Source organism: Scleropages formosus, chromosome 17 (assembly GCF_900964775.1).
Source record: "Scleropages formosus chromosome 17, fSclFor1.1, whole genome shotgun sequence".
NCBI lineage: Eukaryota > Metazoa > Chordata > Actinopteri > Osteoglossiformes > Osteoglossidae > Scleropages > Scleropages formosus.
Genome location: NC_041822.1, coordinates 22,589,129 through 22,616,878, shown reverse-complemented (window position 1 = coordinate 22,616,878; position 27,750 = coordinate 22,589,129). Strand labels below are relative to the sequence as shown.

The 27,750-nt window shown below is 46.0% G+C and overlaps 1 protein-coding gene across 1 annotated transcript; it reads right to left on the bottom strand.

The window, feature by feature from the left end:
* Positions 1–483: 483 nt before the first annotated feature.
* On the bottom strand, positions 484–26,585 carry adgrd2 (adhesion G protein-coupled receptor D2). Its single transcript, XM_029259656.1, has 24 exons — positions 26,545–26,585; positions 25,646–25,906; positions 23,906–24,532; positions 21,395–21,517; positions 20,941–21,035; positions 20,515–20,793; positions 19,786–19,897; positions 18,162–18,296; positions 17,927–18,062; positions 17,735–17,840; positions 16,919–16,974; positions 16,527–16,653; positions 16,343–16,446; positions 14,999–15,101; positions 14,347–14,500; positions 13,396–13,529; positions 13,201–13,316; positions 11,258–11,378; positions 9,102–9,143; positions 6,619–6,672; positions 6,357–6,504; positions 6,042–6,100; positions 5,317–5,347; positions 484–550 (listed from the first exon to the last, which is right to left on the bottom strand). The coding sequence occupies exons 1-24, from the start codon at positions 26,570–26,572 to the stop codon at positions 540–542; spliced, it is 3,162 nt and encodes a 1,053-aa protein (XP_029115489.1). The 5' UTR covers positions 26,573–26,585; the 3' UTR covers positions 484–539.
* Positions 26,586–27,750: the final 1,165 nt, after the last annotated feature.

Genomic DNA, 27,750 nt, shown 5'->3' with positions numbered 1-27,750 from the left:
GATAGGAAGAATAAAAGGGCTGGGTGATTCAAACTTATTGAGAAATATATAAGTTAATATACATAATTTCTTGGGCAAAGGTGATTGTTTGAAGCGCTTGGGCCTCATGTGTCCTCCGAGCCGCCTTGGGAGGAGCTCTTTCACACACTGTACACTGATGATATAACGCTGTCTGCTCCCACCGTTAGATAGTGTTATGTTTTAATTCTATTTCCAGTGAATTGGATGTGCTTGTACCATTGTTTACTGGACAAAAACGACAGAGAAATACAAACAGTACGGAGAAAACGGTACAGTATCAGTCTTGGCTTCTTTCCACTGGCTGGAGTGTGAAATGTCCAGCGGTGTCCCAGCTGGGAAATGCTGAGCTTCTGGCTCCGTGTGCCGGACGTGTTCGTAAAGCCAACACCGTGTGTGTTCTGGCACTTTCCTCCGTGGTCGCCGCACCACTGTGTCATTGAGTCATGAAAGAATCTCCGCCTGCCGGGATCGCTGTGGGCTTCTTGTCCCATGACTCCGCCCACCTTCGGTCACATGGCTCAGCACCCGGCTGCGAGGGACACAGTAACGAAGAAAGGAAGGGCTGAAGACTGTCCCGGGACAATATATGAGCACATGAATCACCTCATTTATTAACACTTTCTTAAGGAATCATATACTTCAGTGGCTCAGAGTTATCTGATGGTTGCTGGCTCAAGTCCCAGAAAACGTACTGAGCAAAGTGCTAAATTACACTTTATACACCGAGCTGACACATTTCTCCAAAGCACCCTACAATACAAAGTTAGTTACAACTATTTACTGCGGTAAAGGGTACAGCAGTGGGCAGGATTCAAACTCCCCAAGCTTCACATCTGAAAGCGGTAGCTCTACTCACACTGTCAATAACTGCACCATACAGACCATCACAAGTATAACATAGTATAGTTTGTTGTGTACAATATAGTTATTTGTATTAATGGGTGAAACTATTTTGCTTGAATAAGTTCTGAAATAATTTTCCAATCATTATTACATGTGGTTTGAAATCTGCACCTGGTAACCTTCATGTCAGATTGATTACTTTTTACATCATTAGTAACCTGTTTCACATTACCTTTTATTCATTTAGTGGACACTTCTTCCCCCCATTTTATGAGATTAAGCCCCTTACACTTATTTCCCCATTTGTAGGGCAGAGGAACTTCTATTGGAACAATTTAGCATAAGCACCTTGCTGAAGAGCACTACACTCATGGAGGGATTTGAACCTGCAACCTTCACATAGAAAGATAGCAGCTTTAGCCCCTATACCACTGGACACAACACCTTTTAATTGCACCCACATATCACATGACTATATTTCACACGGCATCTTAATTTGCCAGATTAAGCCATTAATTGAAGGAACCTCAATGAACCAGATTCATCAGCAAAGAAATCTGTGATTGTTCTGCCACCGGAAGTCTTTGGTCTAAGAAAAGCGTCAGAGCTCAATGCGTTTCATTGCTTTTGACACCGGAGGGAAAGTGAATAAACTGATTTTGAGCCACGCAAAAACAAAAAAAGCGACTGAATCCACAGGCATGGTTTAGCCGAGCAATCGGGGGTTCAAACAGCTCGTGAGCAATGGAAACATGGGTTCGAACAAAACCGAGCATCCAGAGGAGGTCTCCACGGCTGAAGATGCTCTAGGCCTCAGGCGCCATTCCTGCTGAGGATTAAATCTCTCGCTCCCCCTTTCACACGCACGCAAACAGAAATATTAGAGCTGCAGAACAGCCGCCGACACGGAACCCCGCACCTCCCGTATGGAGCTTCCAGGCAATTAGCCCGAGCGCCTCCTCCGCTATCCTGCGTTTGTGCTTCGGCGGCCTGTGGGAAGAATGGCGAAATAGCCCCACATGGGGAGCAGGTGTTTGAGAGCCTCATGTGAGCTTCCCTGAATGCAGCGCTCCTCCGGCGGGCAAAATGAGGCTTTTCAGCGTGCCTGCGGCACCGCACCGCCACGAGGTGCCACGTGGCGCCTGGAGAGCCTCTCTACAGCCATTAATTGGTCGTTTGACATAAAGGGAATTGGCCCACAATGCTAATGGCACTCGACAACAAAACGATCGCCAGTCGCGCTCAAAACTTCCTGTCGCTCGCCCCGCCGGAGGTGCCCCGAAGGGATTGGACGTGCGTCGATCGGGAGTCCTTGAGCACCCGCACCCCCCACCGCAGTCCCACGAGACGGAGGTGGAAAACAACGGCGGTAAACCGATAATGAACGCCCTTTCAGGGGTCTCTGCTCCAGAGCGTAAACAAACAGATGTCCGCAAATGGGAGCCTTTCGCTGCTCAAATTAATTCTAGCTGCGTGGGGATCGACGCGTTCGCCCCCCCACCTCCCGTTTGCCGAACGGCACACGTTTCAATTTAATTTCTATGAAAGGTTCTCTTGGACCACTGGCGGTCTTTCCTGCAGCTGAATTGTGCCATTTTTGTGGGCGGCGTGTTATTTCGTTGCGCGGATTCCCTTTTCAGCCACGGCACAATGGACTCCGGTTTGACAGCGGTAAAACTCGGCCTTTGTCTGCAGAAAAGTGCAAAGTGTTTTGGGCGTGTCAAGGCCAGAGGCGCCACTTCCATGAGACCACATCAGTAGGCCTTCCGCCAAGGTTAGCCTTCCGCCGCTGAACTACCGCTGGCTGCGGTAAGGGTGCGCACCGGGCCCGGCCTGCAATCAGTCGCTGTAGCCCTTACAGCTACCGTGGCAATTTGCCAAACTGTGGTGCGAAAACACGGCTGCATTTGAGCAACAGCACTGTGATCGCTTCACCAACGAGGAGGTCCGAGAAGCACAAAAAATGCCTTTACAGGTAGTCCACGACTTGCGGCAACCCGGACTTACGGCATTTTATGTGCAAAATTGTTTCATTTACAGAACGTTTCGTTTGTGATTCCGTTTGGCGCCATTTCGTTACAACGGAGAGCAAACAAAAACATGAGTATTCTGGGGGTGGAGTGAAAAAAGCACGAAAAAATCGATGCAGAAGAAAAATGAAAATAATAGCGCAGCATGAAAATATAATCATAATGCTGCACCGCGTTTATTACTCTGCACTAGTATTAAGACAGCTCACATGTGACATTAGTGAAAAATATAACAAAGCCTGATCATACAACGTGGCATGCATACATGTTAATTGTTTTTCTATCGTTATGGTTTGTATAATACAGTATGAGGGGGTTCGTGACTCACGACAGTCGACTTATAATGAGGTCGTCAGAACGGAATTCCGTCAATTTGAGGACTGCAAGTATTTGAAAAATGTCGGCCAATCAAAAGTGTGCCGCACTTCATCGGTTTTATGAACAATAGTTTATTGTGTACAAAGGTCACTCATTTTTGTTTAACTTCACATCAAAGGTGTGGTAAATAACCTCTAGGACAAATTTTTCATTTCCCAAAATGAAAAACAATTGTTCTGGAAGAAAAAGTGTGGATCTAATCACAAATAAAATGAAATAACCAATAAATAAATAATGTATTTTACAAAGGAATAATTAAATTAGAAATTGAAATATTTAGCTTTTTCTGTCCAGCATAAAATTAGTCCATTTTTTTCTTTCACTTTTTGAGCACAGATGTTTGACCATGTTTTGCTGTTTCACTGCTGTAAAACCAACAGTTCGAAAACAGTTCCGTAACACTAGTCCCACAAAGACTAAAATGTTTTTTTTTGTAGTCCGCTGCCCCCATGTTTTATGAGTCTTCAGCAGAATATCCATGAAATATCCAATATCCACACTCAGTTTGTCCTTTACTTGGTTACAAATACGTACATTATTCAGCATGAGAATTTCAGCACTTTTTCCTTGTGTATGTTAAATTGGTCTGAAAATCTTGCAAAATTATTTTTTTAAAAGCAGAGACACACAATAAATTTTCCCACTGTAACTGCCTTAAAAGCATTCCTAGCAGCAGTCTTTGTTCTTGGCAAAAAAAAAAAAGAAAGGTTAAGGTTGGTAAGTTGCACTGTGCGTTGGTTTTCTCTCTCTTTTTTAAAATCACCATAACGACCAAGTAAAATTGCTGATCGTCTAGTAACTGAGAAAGCAAAGACAGCTACATTTGCTCAGCTGGAGGAATAAAAAGCTCAGAGGTTGACATGAAACACAAAGCTAAATGACAGACCATCAAGACATCATTAACACTGATGTTATACAGATAAAAAAAAAAAAAAAAAAAACCACAGTGAATTGATATAACCTTCATTTCTCCACAATAAAATATTTACATACATTTATTTCTTTAAAAATTCCCTCCAACCAGTTTCAGTAACTGTTTCTCCTGAGTGGGTCGCAGTGAACCAGAGCCTATCCTGGAAACATTGAGCACAAGGGTGGTTGGGGGGGGGCACACTGGACGGGATGCCAGTCCACCACAGGTTAACCACTCACACAGGCAGTTACTAACCCGTTCACACAGTAGGGGCAATTCAGCGTGACCAGTCCACGTGTCTTTGGACTGTGGGAGGAAACCAGAGCACCCGGAAGAATCCCTCACAGGCACGGTGAGAACATGTAAAGTCCATAGGCCTACAGATTGAGCAGAGGTCAAACCCCGCGTTCTCCCACACCACGCAGGTGCTGTAAGGTGCCACTACTACTCTTTGCACCCCGTGCTACCCGTTCTAGAAACTTCTCTCTGTCAATTGTTTTTCTGTTTAGGTCATTTTAAAAAAGGCCAAACGCCATGTCCTGTTCTACTTCCTGTAATGTGCTTTGCTTCCTGGAGCAAGAAGAAGGGGAGTAAGTTACAGAATATATTGTCCTTTCTGTAACGTTACTGCGTGAACTCTCTTCGGATCCTTCATGTCTTGTGTTTGTGTTTAATTTCTTTTCAAGACTGGTGTTTCTGAGCCCCACAGCACAGCTAGCACAACGTTAGCAGCGGTCATCTTGTCAAGCCTGTGAGGGCCTTTTGAATTCGGACTGCAGCTGCAATAACGTCCACGGACAAAAAGGTTTTTATGAATATGCAATATTATTAATCCATAAATTAATGTCAGGGCAAACTGCTTAAATGCAGACCATTTATTAACGTGGACCGAAGAAAAGTTGGCTAATGAGCCACAATTAGCATGCCTTTCTGTCGACACGATACTTTGACATCTGCATTCTCAATTGAGCGGCCTAAGCTTGCTTTTTCGGTCGGATTAGTCCATGCTTCGTGTTTACCTTGAAATACCGGGTTTTGAATACAGCTGTTCAAATCTCATTACGGGCCAGAAACATTGTGGCAAGTGTTTTTTGCACTATTCAAAAGCAGCATGTAAATTTTTGTTATTACCTGAAGGCTTGAAGGCTGTTAATTGAACCACCTGGCAAAGAAAGAAAAGGAAAAAAGCAAATCAGCCAATAATAAGAATGACTCACATTGCTAAACAACATTGCCTTTGCACATTAGTAAATGTGCTTCTCCAAAAAAACATTCCATAGAAACATAACAACATGCTTGTCATTATGTGCTACACTTTATCTATCCAACTTTTAGGACTGGTGGAATTCTAAGACCATATAAGCCATGAAAATAAGTTGAACAAAAGCATAACTCTACTCCACTTGCATTCAGAAAGCTTTAAATGTTCGTTAAAATTGCTGATGGACACCACTGTTATTTATGAATTCTGCCCCAAATCTCAGTGCTAAACAACCAACAACAGTCCTAGCTGAAACAATACTAGACAGAAGAACATATAAAATTTTACAAACAAGTGGAAGCAACTTAGCCCATCTTGCTTGTACAGTGTACCAGAGAGCATGCCATTTATGTAGATTTAAAAAGTAACGGTCCTAATACGGCGCCCTGTGGCACGCCCTGATTATGGCAAGATGCATTCAAGCCACTTTTGGCTATGGTAAAGTGACTAAGGGCAGTAATGAAAGATCAGGGTATCACACAACATGATTCTTTCCAGTTTCAGGTGAAAAATTATGCAGGTTTCACACATAGTGGATATTGACATTTTTAAAGTGAATTTACAGTCTATCAGACTGAAGCTGCACGTTCAGTACCTGGTTTACCGCTGCTGGTTTCAAGGAAAAGCTCACCACACCATCTTTCCTAAAACTCTCTGAAAGAAAGGATCAACAACACACATTAAACAACCGTGGTAGCAACCCTGACCCTGGGTTCAATGAGGAGAAGGCAACCACCCACTCAGTAGGAGATCTTCACAGCAGCAATACTGAGTGGGCGGTCATCTGTTCTTCTGAGTGCTTTATGTCAAGGTTGCACCTCAGCATGCACACAGTGTGTGTGAAGTGTGGCGAATTATGGACTCTTTTGGGATCACTAGGATCAACCATGGCAGTCTATAACACACCCACCGTTTCTGATGACCAGGGAGACGCACGTCGGTCCACCTCCTGGTCCTGAGGTGTCGCTGGCCTCTGGACTAGACACTCTGGGTGTGTGGGTCCAGGATGGGTTTGGGGTTCTCTGAGAGGGCATGAAGCCCATGGGTGAGGAGCAATTCTAGAATGAGAACATAGAAGCACCCTGAATTCAGACCAAATCTCATCTCCTCACATCAGTTTCATTCAAAAATTGGAAAAGGAAATTCCGGAACATTATCTGTGGAAGACTTACTGTGAAAGACAATGCCTTCCTCTTTTCCTTGATTCTCCTAATGGCAGTCCTTACCTGTTCAATACAAATTTCATATTTTCATTTTTTTGAAACATTAAAGGAGTTTGATTGGGATGTTGACTGAATGAACTGAAACGTTCAAACCACGTTAAACCAAACACATTGGCAGAGGGCTGCAATATCCCTTTTTATCATGACTATCCAAATTAATGATGACAAGTGTATACTTTAACAGGTGAATCAGCAGGAGCTTCACTGGTATAAAAAGGTTCTTTTCATGAGAACTGAGACTTCTCAGCAAATCTTGTTTGTAACCAAAAATTTGATTAATGAGTTGTTGACTCACACTTATGAGAAAAAGAAAACCTTATGAAAAACTTATTTCAATTAAAAATATCGAAGCCAAGGACTACACAAGATGACCACCCCTAACTTTAGCTCTAACTCTAACCCTAACTCTAACCTAACTTGAGGCTTGACTCCTCTGGCAGAACTCAGTGCTCAGATACCCGTGTGCCTGATTAAAAGCATCTCCGAAATCTTGACTTATGACTTTCAAAAGACCAAAGCAAACCTTCTGTAGAACTTGTACTGATAAAATCGAACATAGTTCTCTTGAAGGGCAGTATCATTTCGAATGACTGTGTGATTTGATATACTCTCCATTTATCAAAACTGGTACTTTATGAATTTGTCAGCAGAGGGGTAACAAGCTTTACAGGTCATACAATGTTACAGTAATTACAAAAATTGCCCTGTTATGTTGTGTTACACGTCAGGCAGGACCTGATTTCATCACAGGGCAACCATGCACACACTCATTCACACACATACACACACTATGGGCATTTTAGAATGACCAATCGACCTCGAAATGTGCCATTGGACTTAGGTTTAAACGCACAGCTGAAGAGCTGCGAAGCACCTTCCTGCGGAATAAGAGAATAAAACAAAAAGAGAAAATCATACTAAGATAAACAATGACGGGGGGCAGGGATAATAGAAAGGAACACGCAAAAGTGTTATGTTGAGCAGTTTTCAACATGTGGGTCTTGTCTATAAAATGATTAATTTGTTTGCTCTTTCTTGAAACTATTTGTCATTTGTATTAATCAGCCCCATAACTGTCGAAGGGTAAACAATGATTAACCATATAATCACTGTAGCAACTGTTTAATTAAAATATTATCAGTGTATTATTCATTCTATGAGACAAAATCAAGAAACGTGACTGCTCATCTTTTCACTGCGACCCTCCGCTAACCCGTTTAATTGAACGCTTTTTAAGTGATGCAACACATCCCATCAACACTCCAGGAAAGCATAATTATTTAAGCGATGTCTCAGACAAAATGTAGCATATGAAGAGTTATGCAAGGACCAGACCCGACAACCTCTACTATATCAGTAACTGCAACCTGATACACGGGGCAGTAGGTGGCACAGTGGTTAGAGGTGAAGAAAAGCCTCAGTTAAATAAGTAAATAATAATCTTATATATTTGTTTGTTCCATTGAGATATAAAATACACCGTGACATGTCTTATGGTTCAGAAATTCCTCGTACTGTTTGCGTGATACATGAGTAAATACTTTTTGTGCTTTATTACACTTTCTGCAGGGCAACTGACAGCATGGTGGTTAGAACAACTACCTTTGCAAAGGTCATAGGTTCAAATCCCACTTCCAGCTGTAGTACTTTTGAGGAAAGTACTTACCCTAAATAACACTAGTAAAATTACCCAGCTATACAAATGGATAAATAGTTGTGAACAGCTTAACACTGTAAGTTGGGATAACTGGTACCATAACGGTTAGTGCTACTACCTCTAGACCCAAAAGCTGTAGGTTTGATCCCCACCTCTGACTGTAGTACCCTTGAGAAAGGTATTTCTCCAGATGAATAAATGGGCAAATAATTATAAGTGAAATTGGAGGAAAGCATCAGTTAAATGAATGTGTTCACAGCTATATAATTAATGTTGTTTTTATCTGGTGCTCAGGACCAAGGAGAGGTTACAGAAGTTCAGACTATGTCGGCTGAAGAATATAGATAAAATACATGAAATAACGAAATAAAAAGGACTTGGTTCAGCCGTTGGCCTGTTGCTGCTAATATCTCTCACTATTATCAGAATAAGAATTGTGAGATAATTTCACATAAAAGTGACTAATCTCCCCATTAAGACAGAATAGCAGCAGGCCCACAGTCTCCAGCCGGCGTCCTTGGGCTGGAAACAAGTCGCCAAATCAGATCCGTTGTCTAGCATTGTTAGCGGTGAGGCCTCCATGTGTAAATTAGCGCCACAAAGCCACGATGGCGTCTGAGAATGCATTGTGGGGCCTCCTCGAGTGTCGGTGAAGAGTGCTCGATAAGGCCAGCGGAGTTGACGCGATCATTAGCGCTCTGACACCGTCCCCCTGTTCGACTTGCATGGTGAGCAAAGCATGCTGGGAGGTGGCGGCGGAGGCTCGACAGCCTACCTCGCTGTTGTAAACGGCGTACACCAGGAATATGAACAGGCCCTGCAGGGGGGGAACACAGGTTCACAGAGGGTTCACTTTTTAAAGCCTGTCCAAAATTTACATGCACATGTTTATGGCGCGACTTTGATCGTCCTTTGACGGTTAGTTGGCCGTGATGTGTTCACTGCTGCCCCCTAGTGCACATCAACTCTCACTGTGTCAGGATAATCTATTAAACATATTAGGCACTGCCCAGGCATTGCAGCAGTTAGGGGTGCTGCCCTTTTACCTGAATGTTATGGGTTCAAGTCCCACCAAGTACTGCAGGGTTCTGGATCGAAGTATTTCCTCTGAAATGTTTCAGTAAAAATGACCCAGTTGTCTAAATGGGTAAATCACTTTTAAGTTGGACCTGCTTTACAGAAAAAAAAGCATATGGTAAATGATTAAGGAGCCAATTGATCCTAACTTTTACAAAGAAAAAAGGGGCAACTGGTGTTATCTGGAGATAATTAAGATTTTTTAAAAATGTCTTTTTGCCAGGGGGGTGCAGTGGTGCAGCGGGTTTGGCTGGGTCTTGCTCTCTTGTGGGTCTGGGGTTCGAGTCCTGCTTGGGGTGCCTTATGACGGACTGGCGTCCCGTCCTGGGTGTGTCCTCTTCCCCTCCAGCCGTGTCCTGTGTTGCCAGGTTAGGCTCCAGCTTGCTGCAACCCTGCTTGGGACAAGGTGTGTGTGTGTGTGTGTGTGTGTGTGTGTGTGTGTGTGTGTGTGTGTGTGTGTGTGTGTGTGTGTTGTTGACTCCACAGATTGTCCAAGTACAGTAATGCGGTTGGAGTCTCACCATGGGCACCTGGGGATAGCATCCTGCTTTAGTGCTGTGGTGGTGTGTGTGTGCGTGTGTGTATGGGGAGAGAGCCACTACAGAGGCTTCCTGGGGGTGATTATTCCAGTGAGGTGTCCTCCCTTGGACAAATTTATTCAGCAATCTTCACTTTATCTTCTTGCCTGAGACATTCACAGTAAATCTAAATTAACAAGCACCTTGTGGAGGGTCAGTGTGAGGCCAGGCTGTTCGTGGTAATGAAAAGGGCAGCATCACTGCGGGCCTCACAAGGGGGCTGGAGGAAGTCTGCTTGGGGCACACCTGATTTATGCGGCATGTGAGCGAGGCGTATCGAAGGTTCGATAACGGGGCGGAGGCAATTCACACCCCCACTCGCCCTCCTCCAATCACATGACCTGTCCACCCGGGCACTGAACTCTCCCTCACAACACACTCCCACTCCACATCCACGCACCTCAAGCACACCGGCGACCCCAACCGACCACGACCATGCCTTGCCCAGCACGGCACAGCGCAGCACAGCTCTGTTACCGCTGCTTTTTCAACTTGGGGTCACGATCAAAAGTCAGCAGGTGGCGTAGTGGTTGAAGTTACCACCTTGCAATGAAAGGACCCAGGTTTCAATCCCACCTCCTGCTGTAGCACCCTTGATCAAGGTACTTAACCTGACTTAATACTGTAAAAAATTGCCCAGCTGTATAAATCGGTAAATCTGAGTAAATTTAGGCGGGCGTGATGGTGCAGCCGGTTTGGCCAGAGCCTGCTATGTGTTCGGTCTGGGGTTCAAGTCACACTTGGGGTGCCTTGCGATGCAGTGGCGTCCCATCTCGGGTGTGTCCCCTCTCCCTCCAGCCTTGTGCCCTGTGTTGCCGGGTTAGGCTCTGGTTCTCCGTGACCCAACTTGGGACAAGTGGTTGTAGACATTGTGTGTGTGAGTGAAGTTATTAATGTAATGTAAACCTATCCAGAAGGACATGCAGTATGAGATGGAACACATCCTGGACAAGGACACACACTGGGGTACAATTGAGAGTCCCCAGTCCAGTCACCTGCATGGAGGGAAAGGCACTTCGGCATGCGAACGAGCAAGTGCCATACTAACATTAGAAGACTCGAACCCACAACCCTGGGACTGTGTATTTTAATTTCATATTCATCACGCATTATTTTTAAAGAGAATAAAACAGCAAAAAAACTGTGCAGCTCGCAGAGTTCAGAAGATATGGGCGGAGCTTCTCCGAAGCCCCACCCACACAGACCGTTAGCTACACAGGGAGGTGTGGATGGCAAGGTGAGCTAGGGAGGTCGGGGGAGGGGATGCTGCGCTCACCTGGAAGGAATTAAGAGCAATGAAGAGGTAGGCGAGGACCAGCGACAGGTGTACCAGGACTCCGCAGAGCCAGGTGAGACCGAGCACCGGCAGTAGGATGAGAACGGGTCGGGTCGCCGCCCTACGGAATCCAACACAGAGCCCTGTGGGGTCAGACTGCTCTCTCATCCTGCACCGCAATCATGTCCCAACACTTTCTTCAGTTCTCCCAGAGGAGCGAAACAAAGGAGGGCATTTACAGATGAGTAAGGACAATTTCCCATAATTCCATGCAACAGAGACAATATGACATGGCCTTAGGTGACCTTACACCGTCCCCAGTTTAACACAGTTTATTTTACATCAGTTGGCTGATTCTCTTCATTTAATTTAGTCTCAGCTCACCTATGTTGGGAATTTAAAAAAAATACTCTGGCTTTTGTATTTTTCAGACAAACTGGGTTCTGATAATATTCATCTTTTCATGCATTTCCCACAATTATTTATGATATCTGGGATACTGTGTTCTGGAACCAATTCCAGTACGCAGAGGGTGTGAGGTGAGCAGGGAGTCCATTCCCAGAACACCATGAACATTATTATTATTGTTGCTATAATCATTTTCGTTGTAGTAAAAGCAGATCGTGTATGTTTTGCATTAAAACAAAACAAAAAAAAACTCAATAAGATTTACGACTCAAACTGAAAAAAAATATTTTTTAAAGTTATGCCACTTTCCCACAAAATACGTCGCTTAATCACGCCTTTGGTCCGGAAACTGGTCCGAAAGTGAGACAAAGCACATCAAAGAAAAACACAGCTTCTCTCCCACAGAAGAGCAACATTTTCAGAAGTAAAATATTCCTCAAGCTTCAACTGCCTTCCTTCCAAACCCCAAACTGCACTTATTCAGAGCTATGGGTGTAATATTATTATTCTTATTATACTGTATATTCTATTATACATTATTATATGTATATAAATATAATAAACATAATATTTTTAGATGAAATTGACATCTTTAATATTTTTACTTTTTTTTTTTAAATCACCCAGAAGTTTTAAATAAACTCTCAGTTCACTCCAGCCAGGGAATGTGGGAGAGTTGTGTATGCACACGCTAAAAGAACGATTGAAAAAGTGCTCATCTTTTAAACAAATGACAACACGCAAGCGTCAGTCTCGTATTCTTCAGGGAAGCAGATCAGAAGCTTGAGGGATTTTATCAGTTTCAGTTCACGTACCTTGGACTTCTTCGATGACCCAAAGTGATTTTATTAAAAATATCGTACAATACAATATTACTGATACATTATTTATCTCAGACAGTGGTATTCATAAAGGTAGAGTGTGTGTCAGGCAGAGTTTGAAGGACGTAGGTTCGAATCCCACCTCCTGCTGTAGTGCCCTTGATCAAGGTGCTTACCCTGAATTGATACAGTAAAAATTACCCAGCTCTATAAATGGGTAAATCAGTGTAAGTAGATTAGCGTAGTATGTTATGATTGCACATGGAGTTAAATAAATGCAACTGTAAAAATAAACAGCGGGGTGTAATAAAAGGGTAAAAAGCAGGTACTGTGTGTGGGTTTCAGTTCAGACGTTACTCATCCTGAGACGTCGGAGCTCCTCCCTGTTGCCGCGTGAGATACGCGAGTGAGGCTAAACAATGTGCTCTCCGAGGGGTACAGTTTGGCCCCTCGGGGCAGATGCTGTCCTATCCACAGAGCCCAGGTGCGAGGCTGATAAGGGCCGCTACACCCCCGCCTCACCCCCTCCTTGACTCCCAGGTCTGGGGAGTTTGAGCTGCCCTGTCTCCTGGTGAACCGAGAGGAACCGCTGAGGAAGATGGGTAAACAAGAAGGAGGAGGAGCAGCTGAGGGCCGAGCGCGGTCCGGGGTACGAGAGCCTCCTCTGGGTCTTGGGTGTTTTTCAATGTCATGTGTTCATGCGCGATGACTCACCAGGTGAGGTCCAGCGCCTGCACCTTGGAGCCGGAGCTGGGCGTGAGCATCTTGGCTCTGCGGCGAGCGCTGGACACCGTCACCATGACGACGCGCCACAGCACCACCGCGTTGACCTGGGGAAGAGTCGGGTCAGCGGTCAGAGGACAGAAACGCAGCGGGGAGGGGCGGACGCGAGACGTGGGAGGAGCTTACGGCCAGAACGAAGAGGACGGGTCCCGCGAAGGCCCAGATCACGTTGGTCTGAACGTTGAGCCAGCAGCGGTCGTTTGCCTTGTACTTGTCGTAGAAAAGTGCCAGGGTCAGGCCGACGATGACAACGGGACACCCTGTGAGGGAGAGGTGCGGTTAAAGTCACCCTGTGGTCTCGTTTGTTCTGATAGCAAATAAAACTAGTGAAAATCCCTGCGGGGGTACTGTTTTTGGACCCTCGAAACATGTCCTTCACCTGAATTTCTGTAATGAAATATTTGTATTCATGTGCTCAAAAGAGCACATTGAAAGACGCAAAAAAATATTGCCGCATATACGAAAAGTAGACAATAGCAATATTGTATTGCATTTTCCAGGATATTATAAGTGTGCATATTTCAATATTTTAATATTATAATTTGACAAAACAAATTGATTTTGAACAGAAAAGATTTTTTTCCTGTTCACGTAACCACTTTGATTTCTATTCATATAACCACTGAGTTGTATGTTGCTTCAAAGAAAAGCATCTGCTGATTCAAAAAAATTAATATTTTTATCTTCTCAAATTTTTCACACGGACCACATTTGCAGAACCATTGCTTATCATCATAAAAATGAATACCTTGAGAGATGCAATATGCTATAAATCTGTATACTATAAAATGTTTCAAGGGACATAGAGCCAATTAATCATGACATCGACGGGCTGCAATAACAACTTTCTGAAGACATTTTTTGTTATAATCTATGTCCCCAATAAAGTAAAAAATGTCTTTGTGAAGTGCTAATGGAAGCAGCATGCTGAATAAAGAGAATATTATAAATGTTAGTGAAACCCTACCGGCAATGACCAGGGCTCCAGGGTGTGTTCAAGCGCGCGCGCGCGTGTGTGTGTGCGTGTGTGTGTGTGTGTGCGTGTGTGCGTGCGTGTGTGCGTGCATGCGCAATTACCCCAGCCAATGGCGTAATAGAGTTTCATCCTCCTGTCCTCGCTGATGTTCACCGAGACCACCTTGCTCCACAGCAGCAGACCCTCCACCAGCATCCAGGTGAAGGAGGCCATGAAGAATAGATGGAGCAGAGCAGTCACCACTAGGCAGGCCTCCTAGTGGGGAGTAGAGGAACGACCACGACAATGTATATAGACCCACACTGTCTGTATGTATATGCAATATATACTGTATATATATATATATACACATATATACACATATATATAATTGATTGGGAAGAATTTGAATGTGCAACTTTTGGATCCTATATATCTATACAAGGCCAGGTGGTATAACTGTGGTTCATAGTCTGTCACCTTCAGATTCGAAGGTCCCAGGTTTCAGTTTTACGACTGCATTAGTGCCCTTGAGCAAAATAATTACCCCAAAATGCTCCATTAAAAAAAAATTACCCAGCTGTATAAACGGGTAGCTCATTGCAAGTATCCTAACACTGCAAGTTACTTGGAAAAAAGAGGTAGCCAGACGAATGAATGTAAATATGCAGTACGTGGTCTCTCATTGTGAAACACCGCAGCCCGGTGGGGACTTTGAGTCCTCCTGAGCAGCAGGGGGCAGCAGAGGGAAAGTGGATGCGTAGACAGACACACCTGGTACTCCGAGGCCGTTTCGCTACACACGAGCAGAAGTTCTGCGATGCCCAGGGCCGCGATCAGGTTCTTGTGGACTGTGGTGCGGTCTGATTTCGGGACCCTGCAGTTTGGTAAAGGGGTGGAAGTGAGAAAATTGGGTTTTGTTGTTTGGGGGAAGGGGGGCGCGGTGGCGCAGTGGGTTGGGCCACAGTCCTGCTCTCCGGTGGGTCTGGGGTTCGAGTCCCGCTTGGGGTGCCCTGCGGCGGACTGGCGTCCCGTCCTGGGTGTGTCCCCTCCCCCTCTGGCCTTACGCCCTGTGTTGCTGGGTTAGGCTCCGGTTCCCCGTGACCCCCGTATGGGACAAGCGGTTCTGAAAATGTGTGTGTGTTTGGGGGAAAAAATTATTCAGCAATCCTCACAAATGTTACAAAACGCAAAGGTGGAATCACCAAGTAATGGAGAACACAGGTGATTCCTCTTCTTGTGAGGCTGTAACCCATTGGTGGGCGACCCAATGGCCACGAGGCTCCGTTTTGTAGAAACGTGTGGCCGACTCGATTTAGGCGAACCAAACTACTATGTTATAAATATGCCTGAAATTTTTTAAATTACAGCATGTTACATCATTGCAAGATTGTTAATTGCATTGTTTATCCACGGCGTTCAACACAAGGAGTACTAGTCAGCACTCCAGCTACAAGCTCCTCAATTAGTTATTACAATTTTTGTAGTTTTCCATTTTACTCGACGTGAAATCTACGCCGTACACAAGATGATGGACAAAATATTGCATGTCTTGAATGCAAAATAAAAGAAATGTCTGACATAAAATATGAAATATCAAAACATGAAATATAACATCTGTTTGTGAGGTGAAATACCCTTGTAAGTTCAACATTACTAATATTGATATAATAATAAGCAGCAAGTACAGGCAAAAGAGTAATGTACTGTATCATGACCCCTTTACTTCAAGTTACTGAAATAAATAACGTGTTTATTACAGGTGTTGTGTATATATTTCACCGAATGTCATTAGAGCGCTGAAATTAAATTTATTTAGTGAATCCTTTTTAAATAATAGTACAACCATTTCTGTGGAAATAACAGGTTGACCACACACACACTTTCTGAACCGCTTGTCCCATACAGGGTCGCAGGGAACCGGAGCCTACCCAGCAACACAGGACGTAGGGGACACACCCAGGACGGGACACCAGTCTGTCGCAAGGCACCCCAAGCAGGACTCGAACCCCAGACCCACTGGAGAGCAGGATCTGGTCCAACCCACTGCGCCATTGCACCACTGCACCCCCGGGTTGACCATCATTGTGTAATATTGTCCGGTTCTGGAACTCTTACCCAACGGCAATGAAGAGGATGAAGGTGAAGGTCAGGCCACAGAGGGACACTCCGCAGCCAATGAAAGTCAACGTCTGAAGGGCGTGCTCACTCTCCGGGCTCCTCTACAACACATAAGGAATAACCCTAACCAGAAGACATCCAGGACCACACTTGGAGACCACTAGGTGAGGAGATCACAGACCTGGACTTCATAGACCTGCAGCAGTAGGGCGAAGTTGGTGGTGTGGTTGCAGTAACAGGAAGTTGATTCGCGCCATGTGGAGATCACCTTGCAGCCCTTGGTGGACCAGCTCCCACCTGCCTCGGGCCTATGACATCCAAAACCAGTTCCACTAATGTCTTGTTTTCCCAAAAGCCCTTGTTTTGTGGACATCATTTCACCAGAGATGGGTAGGATTTTCGGGTGCAGTTAGAGATGCAGCACAGAGTGCGACTATGTGCAGTTGGGATAGTCCCAGGTTGGTGTGTAACACATCATCAAGCCACGATTTGTGGGTAGAAGTTGTGAATTTTGAATATGCCATGTGTCTGCATTCACTGCATTCAGCGTTCGACAGAAAACGGCCTACTCACACAAGGTCAAAATCCCAGAACGCACATACTGGATCATACACGGTCCCTGGAGGATTCTGTGCAAAAAGAAATGAAGCAGAACCCCAAGCAAATGTCGAAGCAGATGTCCAAGTTAGAATAGGTACCATGACACAAGATGATGATAAAGGGCAAATAAAAAACAATGGGCAGTTCTGAAAAACAATGGGCAGTTCTGAAAAACAACCAGCAGAAAACAGGTAAACGCGCACTTATAAGCAGCACGCTGCAGGTTTAGATGACTGCTGTTTTACCTGTGAGTGAGAAAAATTATCCGAACTAAATCAAAAATATTAAGTGGCAGATGTGAACAGCTGTAAGTCGTATAAAGAAGAACCTAGTCTTCAAAGCAGCCAAGCACTTTATAACTAAAGTATTATTGTTATTGTTTTTGTTTTCAACGACTCAGACTTGAGGGGTGGAAGTGAATCCAAGTGCAGAGTTATTTTAGAACGATGATGGTCCAGATTTTCAAGCACAAAAAAATTTCAGACAAATAACAGACACGGTACTCAGGAGCAGGGTCAAACAGGTAACGTTACATGAGGAATGTCACATAGGAGCAGATCGGCAGAAATGTGGTTTGCAAAGTAACCGCGATCAATACTCGATAATCAATACCAGCTCTTCCGGTACTCCCAGAGTACTGTGCGCAGTGATTTGTTGTTGTTGCTGTTGTTGTTGTTGTTATTAGAGTAACACTAAGATGCTTCAGACAAAAGTGTCAGCAAAATTATTACATGTATTACGTTAACAAGAACAAAATAAATATTCTGCAGGTCTGCGATCCATACTCACTCGGTGCCGATGCTGCAGGTGAAAGTGCACGGCCATGCTGATTGGCTGCCCCGCTGCCAGCACCATGCTGGAGATGACCGAGGACCCCAGCACTGCACCGATGTACCTGGCATCAGGGGAAATTAAAGCTGTGAGTTCTCCAAGTCAAATGTAGCCAGTAACAATAGTTGTCCCTGTAGCCAGTGCACTTACTTGTGAGTCCCGTCACTGACGGCAGGAAGAAGGTCAATGTCACTCGTGATGGGAACCAGGGCAACGTTACCCTCAGCATTGAGGAGCGGACAGAGAGAGCCATACCACGTGTTCATCAAGGTAAGCTCCTGGAAACCTAGGAGGTAGACTAGGTTCAGAATGAGTCGAATTTCCACATCTAACGTATCACTTTCACCCACGGGACTGTCCCCAATGGTCCTCGATGGTCCCCTACCGCTCTCATGGAGTGCCTTAATGTTATGGGTTGGAACTTCAATGCAATCCAGTCTCGAACCCCTTTCCAAGGCTGGGCTGCAGAAGCCCGTTTTGCTGCTGTCTTCACCTAGGTTCCTTCGCTGCACTTCCAGCTCTGAGGAAAGGACACATACAATGACCAATCCCAGACTGACAGAACTCACCAGGAAATGGAGGGAAGCTAAAGAAAACGGAGGGAGTCAGGTTGGTCGGGCAGAAAGAAGCTCAGTAATTAAACTCACGTTCAGGTCCCTGCAGGAGTCATGTTCAGTGCCCTTGAATAAAAGTATTTGATTTGCTCCCATTAGAAATGCAGGCACAGGTAAAGCGTAAAGCTTTCAGCTGTTTAAATGGCTTCGGAAAAAAGTTTCTGACAAGTTAAGGTCATGAAAATGTAATTAGTGAGAAAAAACATAGCTTTTAAATACATAGAAAAATATAATTTAAATGATCCCCATGTTGAACCATGACCTTGATGTGGTGGAGAGGGTTGAGAATCCCAGTGATCCTGTGAGCTACATTGTCTGGAACCTTGAGCTCCAGGTGGGGTCATCCTTGGCCAGCTGCAGAAGCTGTGCTGAGCACCTGACCTTTCTGGAAACTGTATGCAAGGCTTATCATTCCGCTATCCAAACGGAGGTTGTACGTTTTGGACATCTGGGTGAAAAGGGGTACAGAGTTGCTAGCTAATGAAAGGTGCCTGGAGAAACAACTTAACAGACGAGGGAAGTGTAAGCCAGTACTAAGGGAGGGATGGGAGCACCTGGCAAAGACTCCAGTTCAGATGAGCTGAAGAAGTTGTGGACATGAAGTCCTAATAGACACTGTTCAAGACTGAGCTGCAGTGGAAAGATGGTCTTGCTTTTCATGGTGGCAGATCAAGGACCTATCGGTAGATGCTTGGCAAACCTCTCAGAGACTTAGAAGGACCAGACAGAATTTCCCCCAGGTTGTTGGGAGGGGTATGTTGGCCATGAACAGTGATGTTGATGGAAGTGGAAGAAGCACTATTCAAATGAGGCTGGAGATCAGTGGATGGGTGGGTGGATGGATGGATGGATGATTTTTTAAAAAGGTATATTTTTCTATAAAGAAAGTGAATTGGTGCCTATATGATATCGTTGATTCATTGATCTTTTAATCCAGTGCAATTGCAATTAATGTTTTAACGCTTACTCATTTAGCTGATGCTTTTCTCCAAAGCAACATACAATGTTAAGTTACCTATACTTGCTTACCCATTTAAAGAGCTGAGTAATTCTCACTGGAACAATTCAGGGCAAGTACATTGCTCAAGGGTACTATAGCTGCTACTATAGTGGGATTTGAACCTGCACCTTTAGGTCAAAAGCTGTAACCACTACACTACCAGCTGCCCCACTTAATTGCTTAAAGTATTTGGACACCAATTTTCATTAAGTAAACTCAAAAATATTTTCATTAAAGGATCAATGAATCCCAGTAATTTAATGCTGTGAAGTAACATGGTATGCTGAGTACCCAATCTACCAGTACAGCAGCAGTTCATTAATATGTGTGTGTGTGTGTGTGTGTGTGTGTGTGTATGTGTGCGCGCTCATCACTATGTCACGAGAGAAACCCACTGATGTTCTTGCCGTGGATGACGAGCCCACTGTCCTCAGCCGTCAGGAAGGGGTTCAAATTGGTCACCATCCAGTCGATACTTTGCACCACTACCATGGGTCCGTTCACCACCTGCGGGAAGAGCGGAGACGAGAAAGTCCACAACGCGTAGCTTCGAGAAAGCAATCCATTGATGACTTGTCAGAAACCAGGTACAGGGAACTGGCTTCTGGAGACCCTTGAGAAAGGAGAGCAATGGCGACGCGCCACATCAGAGGCTCTCCGTACTCTGGACTCGTCTTTTAATGACGGCCGTTTTCCTGCTCTTTAACCATCTTCCTTTGTGAGCCACGGGGACTCCGTGAAGGAGAAACTGTGAGCAATTAACTGAGGTGGAAAGCCGATTGTTTGTCACCTCAAAGATAGCTCTCGATCCACATCAATGTCAAGGTTGCTAGACAATTAAATTTAATAAACGACTGTCCGTCCTCCGCCACTCTCCGTATATTAAAACAGCCATTCAGGGCGACACTGAGAAAAGGACAAAAGAGTAATGCTTTCATTTTTATGGCCGCTTGCCTTTTTAGTCAGTGCAATAAGGCCATCGGATCCCTCCCCCCCACGAGCTCTGCACCTGAGTGCCACATCCAGCTCAACGAGTGACACTGCAGGGATTCCTTTGGATTTACTCCCCCCTGGTGGAGAAACACTAAAGCACACGCACATCACCCCTTCAACTGCGACCACACCTGCTGGATCTCTTTCCACCGGGGTGTGTTCTTGGGATCGATCATCTTGTCAGCCACGGCCAGGAAGTGGCGACCAAAGGTGACAGCCTCTGTCCGACTCTCGTTCCCACCGGCAGCAACGTCAGATGCGCGGCCCAGCAGCTGCACTAGCGAGAGCACGTCAGATGGTTCGAGCACCCCGGGTGTTTCCTCCAGGACCTGCTGGGACACGTCTAGAAGCTTGGCTCCCTGCTCCCATGTCAGCATCTGGGCCTCCTCGGGGACCAGCACCCCTCCAGCCTAGATCGGGGGCGATCGCAGTGCAGAGTGAGTTTGTGAGAACAAACAAACAAACAAACAAACAAAAAGTATGAATGGTCTTGAGAAATTCATGGATTATTCTCTTCCGCCTCCTGACTGCCCCAGGTGAGACAATCCCACCGTTACCAGAGTCCCATTGGAGAGCTGCATCAGGTGGTGCATGAAGGGACTCGGCTGGCCACGTGTAACATCCCTCAGTGCCTTCATCTTCTGGAAGCGCTCTGCAACAGAGGCCGTCCTGTGAGCAGGCAAGATGTGGTCCATACCCGTTGGGGTGGGGGGTGGTTAAGGATATTAACTCAGTGATGGAGATGAGGTGCAGCCTTGCTGTCCTGCTCAGCTTCCTCATTTTATCTTTATTTCCTATAAACCCCTCCATGTGAATCTCTGAACCGTTCTGCCGTATTCGGGTTGGTTTCTGAAGGTCCAACGTGGGGTCCTGGGATCAGGACATGGGTCCAAAATAGATAAGTGCGCAATGGAAACGAAGGTCCTGTTTCTAATTCTTTCTAGTTATCTGTCACTTTGGAGTGTGGGGCACCGTGGATGGGATAGGGAAGCGCTCAGAACTGTTACTGACCTTGTTGGGTGATGCAGATGACAGACAGCGCCCGTGAGCAGGGGAGGGTGGTGAAATGAGGGGTCTGTGGAGGGGAGCGTCCATCCAGTGCCCAGCAGCCTTGGGTCAGGATGGGCTGGCGGCCTCCTGCAGTCAGAGGGTAGCACAGCTGACCGGTCAGTTAAGGAAATAGAATCAAAACCGAAAAGTTGCTGGTTCAGTTCTATGCAGTGGCTCAAATTCCCTTTCCTGCTGGAGATGCCCTGAGCAAGGTACTCTACCCTGAATTGCTCCAGTCAAAATTACCCAGCTGTAGAAACACACACACACACATTTTCAGAACCGCTCGTCCCATACGGGGTCACGGGGAACCGGAGCCTACCCGGCAACACAGGGCGTAAGGCCGGAGGGGGAGGGGACACACCCAGGACGGGACGCCAGTCCATCGCAAGGCACCCCAAGCGAGACTCGAACCCCAGACCCACCGGACAGTGGTCCAACCCACTGCGCCACCGCACCCCCTACGTAGAAACACTTAAGTCATTATAAATCACTTAAGTAGCTGAATGCTGTGAGTGGCTTTGGAGAAGAGAAAATTAATAAGCAAATTTTTTGCTAAATTCTGGATATGGTAGGAAAAGAAGTGCGAGTGTGTGCCAGCCAAAGGGAGAAGGTGAGAAATGAATGTGTGCATATGTGCTCCTGTAAACAAGAGTACATCTCCACGGCAACCACCACCATGCCCCTTCTTTATCCATTCACTGGTAAAGACATGGGGACTATGCCGTGGGTGTGGCCTAAATGGGGGACCTGTATGAAATCATTCAAGATAAAACACACACACAGAGTTGACAAAAGGGCTGGACTTCTGTATTTTCTGTGGAGGGGTCAAACCTAGTGGACTCTGATGCCTTGTATGGAGGAGACCCCCCAGGTATGGCCTTCTCAGGATCAGTCAGGATCTCCTAGATCAATGTCTCAATCCTTCCAGTGACCAGTGGATCACCACCCCCCCCCCCCACACCCCACCCACAGCTGTGTCCGTGCACATGGGCCACCTGGAGGTTCCCTTCACTCTTTTGTGCGAGTTCAGCGAAAACTACTCATCTGCCGAAGGGCTGAACCCAAACGACGACAACAGCCACAGTACTTTTTGGGTTGTTTTGAACCTGGGTGTGAAGAGGAGCCCCGGGTTGGGGGGGAGCAACCTCAGTGAGGCCTTTCACAGCAGCAATTCCATTCCCTGTGAGTCTATGAGCCCAAGAGGGGCGCTGTGTTCCCGACAAGGTGATAAACATACCAAACAATACCAAGATAAACATGTTAAGATCTGGAAGCGTGATTTAAATGAATGCAAATAAAAAGGGTTTATCTTTGAAAAGCCTTCAAACAAATCTTATACAAATAGTGAGATGACACAGAGATGCCTGTTCTGAGAACCTGATAGCGAGTCATTGCCGAACTTTCGGCTTCTATAGCTTTCTGCCACGGACCTCGGAGCAACATCCAAACTACATGAAATGGGTCCAGACAACTGTTCGTAACGCCATTCGTCCGTAACGCCAAAAGCACTTTAATCGCTGTGGCAGTAAAAATGATAACAAAATATTGACATGCGTTCAATTTACTTACTAGCTAGGTTCTAAATATAGCTATAATAAAGCAAAAAACACAATGTAAATGTTTTCATTTTAATTTCTGCTAAATGAATAAATAGAAATATGAAACTTCTGTTGAGTGTTTCCAAAAACCAGCAGTTAGTGGTCATTTTTAATACTGGAACAGCACATAAAATCATCGGGGATCAATGACAGGAGCGGTCTATTGGGTCAAACCCCAAAACTGACCCCCACACTTTTATGCGCTGCTGTGATATTAAAATAAAAATGAACTGATAAACCATTAAAAAACACAACGATTTTGGATGTAGAGAGGAGGGTCCAAGTCAAGGCGAGTTTCTCAGCCCTCTCCGTAGCTCCACGAGGTTTGGTTCAAATCCTTAACTACTCGAACCCGCTAGCGATGCACTCGAGTGGCAGCACAACGTGCCCATTCTTTACCCTTCTGGCCCAGGGCTGAAAAACCCTCAGGCAGGGGTTCGAGCCTCCAGCACCTTTGCATGCTTCATCTTTTAACAACCGCTTTATAAAAGGCTTGTTAACAGGCATCAGTGAAGTGGCATGGAAATGATGGGGTGGGGGTGGGGCAGGCCACCTCATTAAAATCCTTCGTTCCCGGTCGGCTTTTCACCGGATTATTTTGGAGCAATAAAACTCAGCACCATAGTCTTCTTGCAAATAAAAGTACGAAGGTCGCACGTTATCATGAACCTACCCTGCCGGATCCACTTTACCTCCCACGCGAGCCGAAACACACGCACACAGTTGGCACGAAACCCACGTCTGCGCACACGCCGTAAAATCCTTCACGCTTCCCAAATAAGTGAAAACGTGCTCAACGGCCGTGTCGTGTGAAGATGTGAGAAAATAAACACAGAGACACGCACGCGCACGTGCACAGATGGTCACGCACCTGGGCAGCGAACGCTGGCGGACACCTGCTTCACATCGGGGTGAAGGGTCACGTCCAGGATGTTCCAGGCGAAGAGCGGTTGTCGGTCGACGGCGGAGCAGGCGTTCAGCGCCAGGACCTGCTGCTCCTCCAGCTCCTCATCCCACACGCCGAGTCCCGTGACGTTGCCCACGAAGGGCTCGCTGAAGTTCCCCCCGAATGAGTCCTGATCCTGGCCCACCACGAAGATGCCGCCGGCATGGAGCTGGTGCGGCGTGTCCTTCCCCTCCCCGCCATCCAGCCGCCTCCCGTCCACGTGCACGGCCCAGCTGCCGTCGCTCCCCCTCCAGGTGACGCACAGGTGGTGCCAGGCGCCATCGTTGGCGAAGGAGGCCCTGAAGGGCCGGTGCTGACCGTGCACGATGAGCGCCAGCAGGACGCGGCCGCCGCCAAGCTGGGCACGCAGCAGCAGCTCGTTGGTGAAGACGGGCGCGGCGTACGAGAACACGGTGGACGTCTTGGCGTGCCGGCGATCCCACTGCACACGTACGCACACGCTGACAGCCTCCAGAGGCGGGAAGACCACCTCAAGGCGAGCGTAGCCCTCCTGGGACTCCAGGGGGAAGTTCAGAGCGGAGACTGACACATCTGCGGGGGGGGGGGGAGAGAGAGAGAGTGATCACCTGGTCAGGTGTGCATGAAAACACTTATGATTCAGCCTAACGTGCAGCATGGCTCAGTGTTAAATACGGAACACACGCCTACCACCTAAAGGCCAGCGCTTTTCTTCGACTCTGTTCGCACTTTGAAAGCACTGGTTCGGAAACCACCGGAAAACAGTTAAAGTCTCAGCAAGGTGTTCGTAATTAGCTTTTAGATGAGCGGAAAGCGTGTTGGGTGAAGGCGGGGTGTTACATATGACAGGACTGCATGGAAACTGTCCATCGGTCATCAGTAACCACTTGTCCAGTGCAGGGTCATGGTGGTCTGGAGTCTATCCCAGAAGCAAAGGGCGTGAGGCAGGATACATCGGGGATGGGATGTGCCATGGAGCCGTCGCTCACGCTCCCTCACACGTGGACGTAGCTGATTGAAACACATAGCTGACTGCTCCAAGAACCCGATAGGCTCACCGATTGGTTAAAACCGATAATAAATGCATCCCGATTGGTCAGAACCGAAGTTTCTGTGGCAGCTGCCTCACACTGACTGAATAAAACATCTAATCGGGGGACAGGTGTTGCTGTGGCTCACAAGCTTACAATAACTGGTAAAAACTGCTATTAAATGCATTCTGATTGGTTGGCACCAGTGTCAAACAGTGATTGGATGAAACCACATATGAAAGCACACTGATTGGTTAGTATTCAGTTCACGGTGATGCACAGCCACACACTGACTGGACAAAAACTCTCATCAGTGCACACTGATTGGTTGAAAAATGCTTATAAACACCTACTGATATATCGGCTAGGGGGCGCGGTGATGCAGTGTGTTGGCCCGGCTCCTGCTTTCTGGTGGGTCTGGGGTGTGAGTCCCGCTTAGGGTACCTTGCGACGGAGTGGCGTCCCGTCCTGGGTGTGTCTCCTCCCCCTCCGGCCTTTCGCCCTGTGTTGCCGGGTAGGCTCCGGTTCCCCGCGACCCCGTATGGGACAAGCGGTTTCAGATGATGTGTGTGTGTGTGTGTGTGTGAGTGAGTGAGTGTGAGTGAGAGAGAGAGAGATATATCGGCACAGGAATCACTATGGTTCACAAACTCACACTTTTCCGAGTTCGCTGACGGACCCAAACTGGGAGGGCTTGGCTCCATGGCCCACACAGATGTCCCCAGTCCTGACTCCTTCAGCAGCTGCAGAGCTCCGTCGGCGTCAGTCCGGCGCCCCTCAGAGGGCAGCCTGCCAAACTGCACTGCGCAGAAGCGCTGGGCGTGCCAGAAGTCCAGAGAGGTGTTGAAGAGCTGAAACACGGCGTCCGGGCTGTGGAGGAGCCGCCGGTGCTCGCTGGCGTCGGTCGGGGGAACCCCTGACGTTCGAGAACGAGAGGAAGTCGGCTCACACCTTAACCCGGTCATGAACCTTCACACACTACACTTCATTTCTACAACCACAGCCACTGTGAGCTTTACCCACAAGGTTGTGGGTTCACGACCCACAGTGAGCAAGGGGACATTTAATAGGAGCAGGTGGCTTGCTTGTTTGGAAACTGGACTTGTGACTGGGTCTAGTCACCAACAACAAAACAGCCATATGACCCAAATATGAAATTGCCGCGATAAATGGTGAACTGTGCAAAAGGAAAACTGTTAGTTAGAATGAGATGTGAACCCATAACTTCTGTAAGAGAAATAACTTGCATTGGTGTTATGATGGTTGTCTGCCCAAAATGCTGAGCTGATACACTCTACACAGCTCAGTGTCCCCCAACGGGGCAGCGAGGGGCATAGTGGTTAGTGCTGCTGCTGCTGCTGTACAATGTTAAGGTTGTTGGTTTGAATCCCCCTCCTGCAGTCCTTACCCTGAACTGATAGAGGAAAAATTACCCTGCTGTAGAGATGAATAAATCGCTGTCCAACCAATTGTCTACGATTGTAAATCACCTTGGACAAAAGTGTCAATTGAATAAAGGACGATAGCAATAATACAGACAGTTCCCGAACTCACCAGTGGGGTCCTGCCTCCCCACATCCATCCAAGGCTGTGCGGATTTGCTCCTGGCCATTGCCTTCAGCAGAAACCGTGACAAGAAGCAGCTCAGATGTTGCTGAATGTTTGTCTGGCACTTTGTGAACAAACCATTGATAGTTTTAATAATCCAGAGAAGGTCTGATGGTGAGGAGAAGAGATGATGTTGTGCCGGAATGAACAAAACCTCGAACGAACGAAGAGCCTTTGCTTAAATTGAACAACACATTCAAAGATTTACTCCCAGAATAATTCCAGTAATTTCTCTGATGGTTCATACAGCTTTTGGCGAAAAAACTGGGCTCTGCTGAAAAAAAATATCTTGGAAATATGCAATTAGACAGAAGGAGAAATCAAAGGAGGGCTGTAAACTAAACTGCAAAGAATATCGGAACATATAGGTATGTATAGGAATATAGAACAGGAATATATTGAAGAACAGGGAAAGAATTTATAGGAATATAGGGAAGCATTATATAGGAACATAGGGGAGGAATATATAGCGAGACAGGGAAGGAATATATAGGAATACAGGGAAGGAATACGTAGGGATATAGGTAAGGAATTTATAGGAATACAGGGAAGGAATTTATAGGAATACAGGGAAGGAATATATAGGAATATAGGGAAGGAATATATATAAGAATACAGGGAAGGAATATATAGAATACAGGGAAGGAATATACATTACCGCCAAGAAAGGCACCACAATTGCTGCACTCAGAAACATTCCCATCATGTTTGTATCTGCAATGAATAAATTATATATAATTTACTCATGTATGACATATGTAATTCCACTAATCCTCCAGTTGATATTCATTTGTAACAGATTGTGTATTTGTTGATTATTTAGGAATGAGCTGCTCTGTACTGTGAAGTACATTCAGATGTACAAAAGTTCATTTTGTTGTGGTTGTGTGTAGTTAATAGTAGTTAATATTTACATTGATTCATTCATATTCCCATTGATGCAAAATGATGAAATACATTACGCTTGTTCAGTGAGAAGCTTGTTACCAATGCGAAGCACAGTACAGTATGGCATTGATGTAATGCACTTTTCGTTTACTCTGAGTCGTATGTTGCTTTGGAGAAAAGCGTTTACTAAATTCATAAATGTACATGTAACACCAGTTGAACTCACCTGCTTTTGGGAAGAACTTCGGTGTTATGACCAGAGTA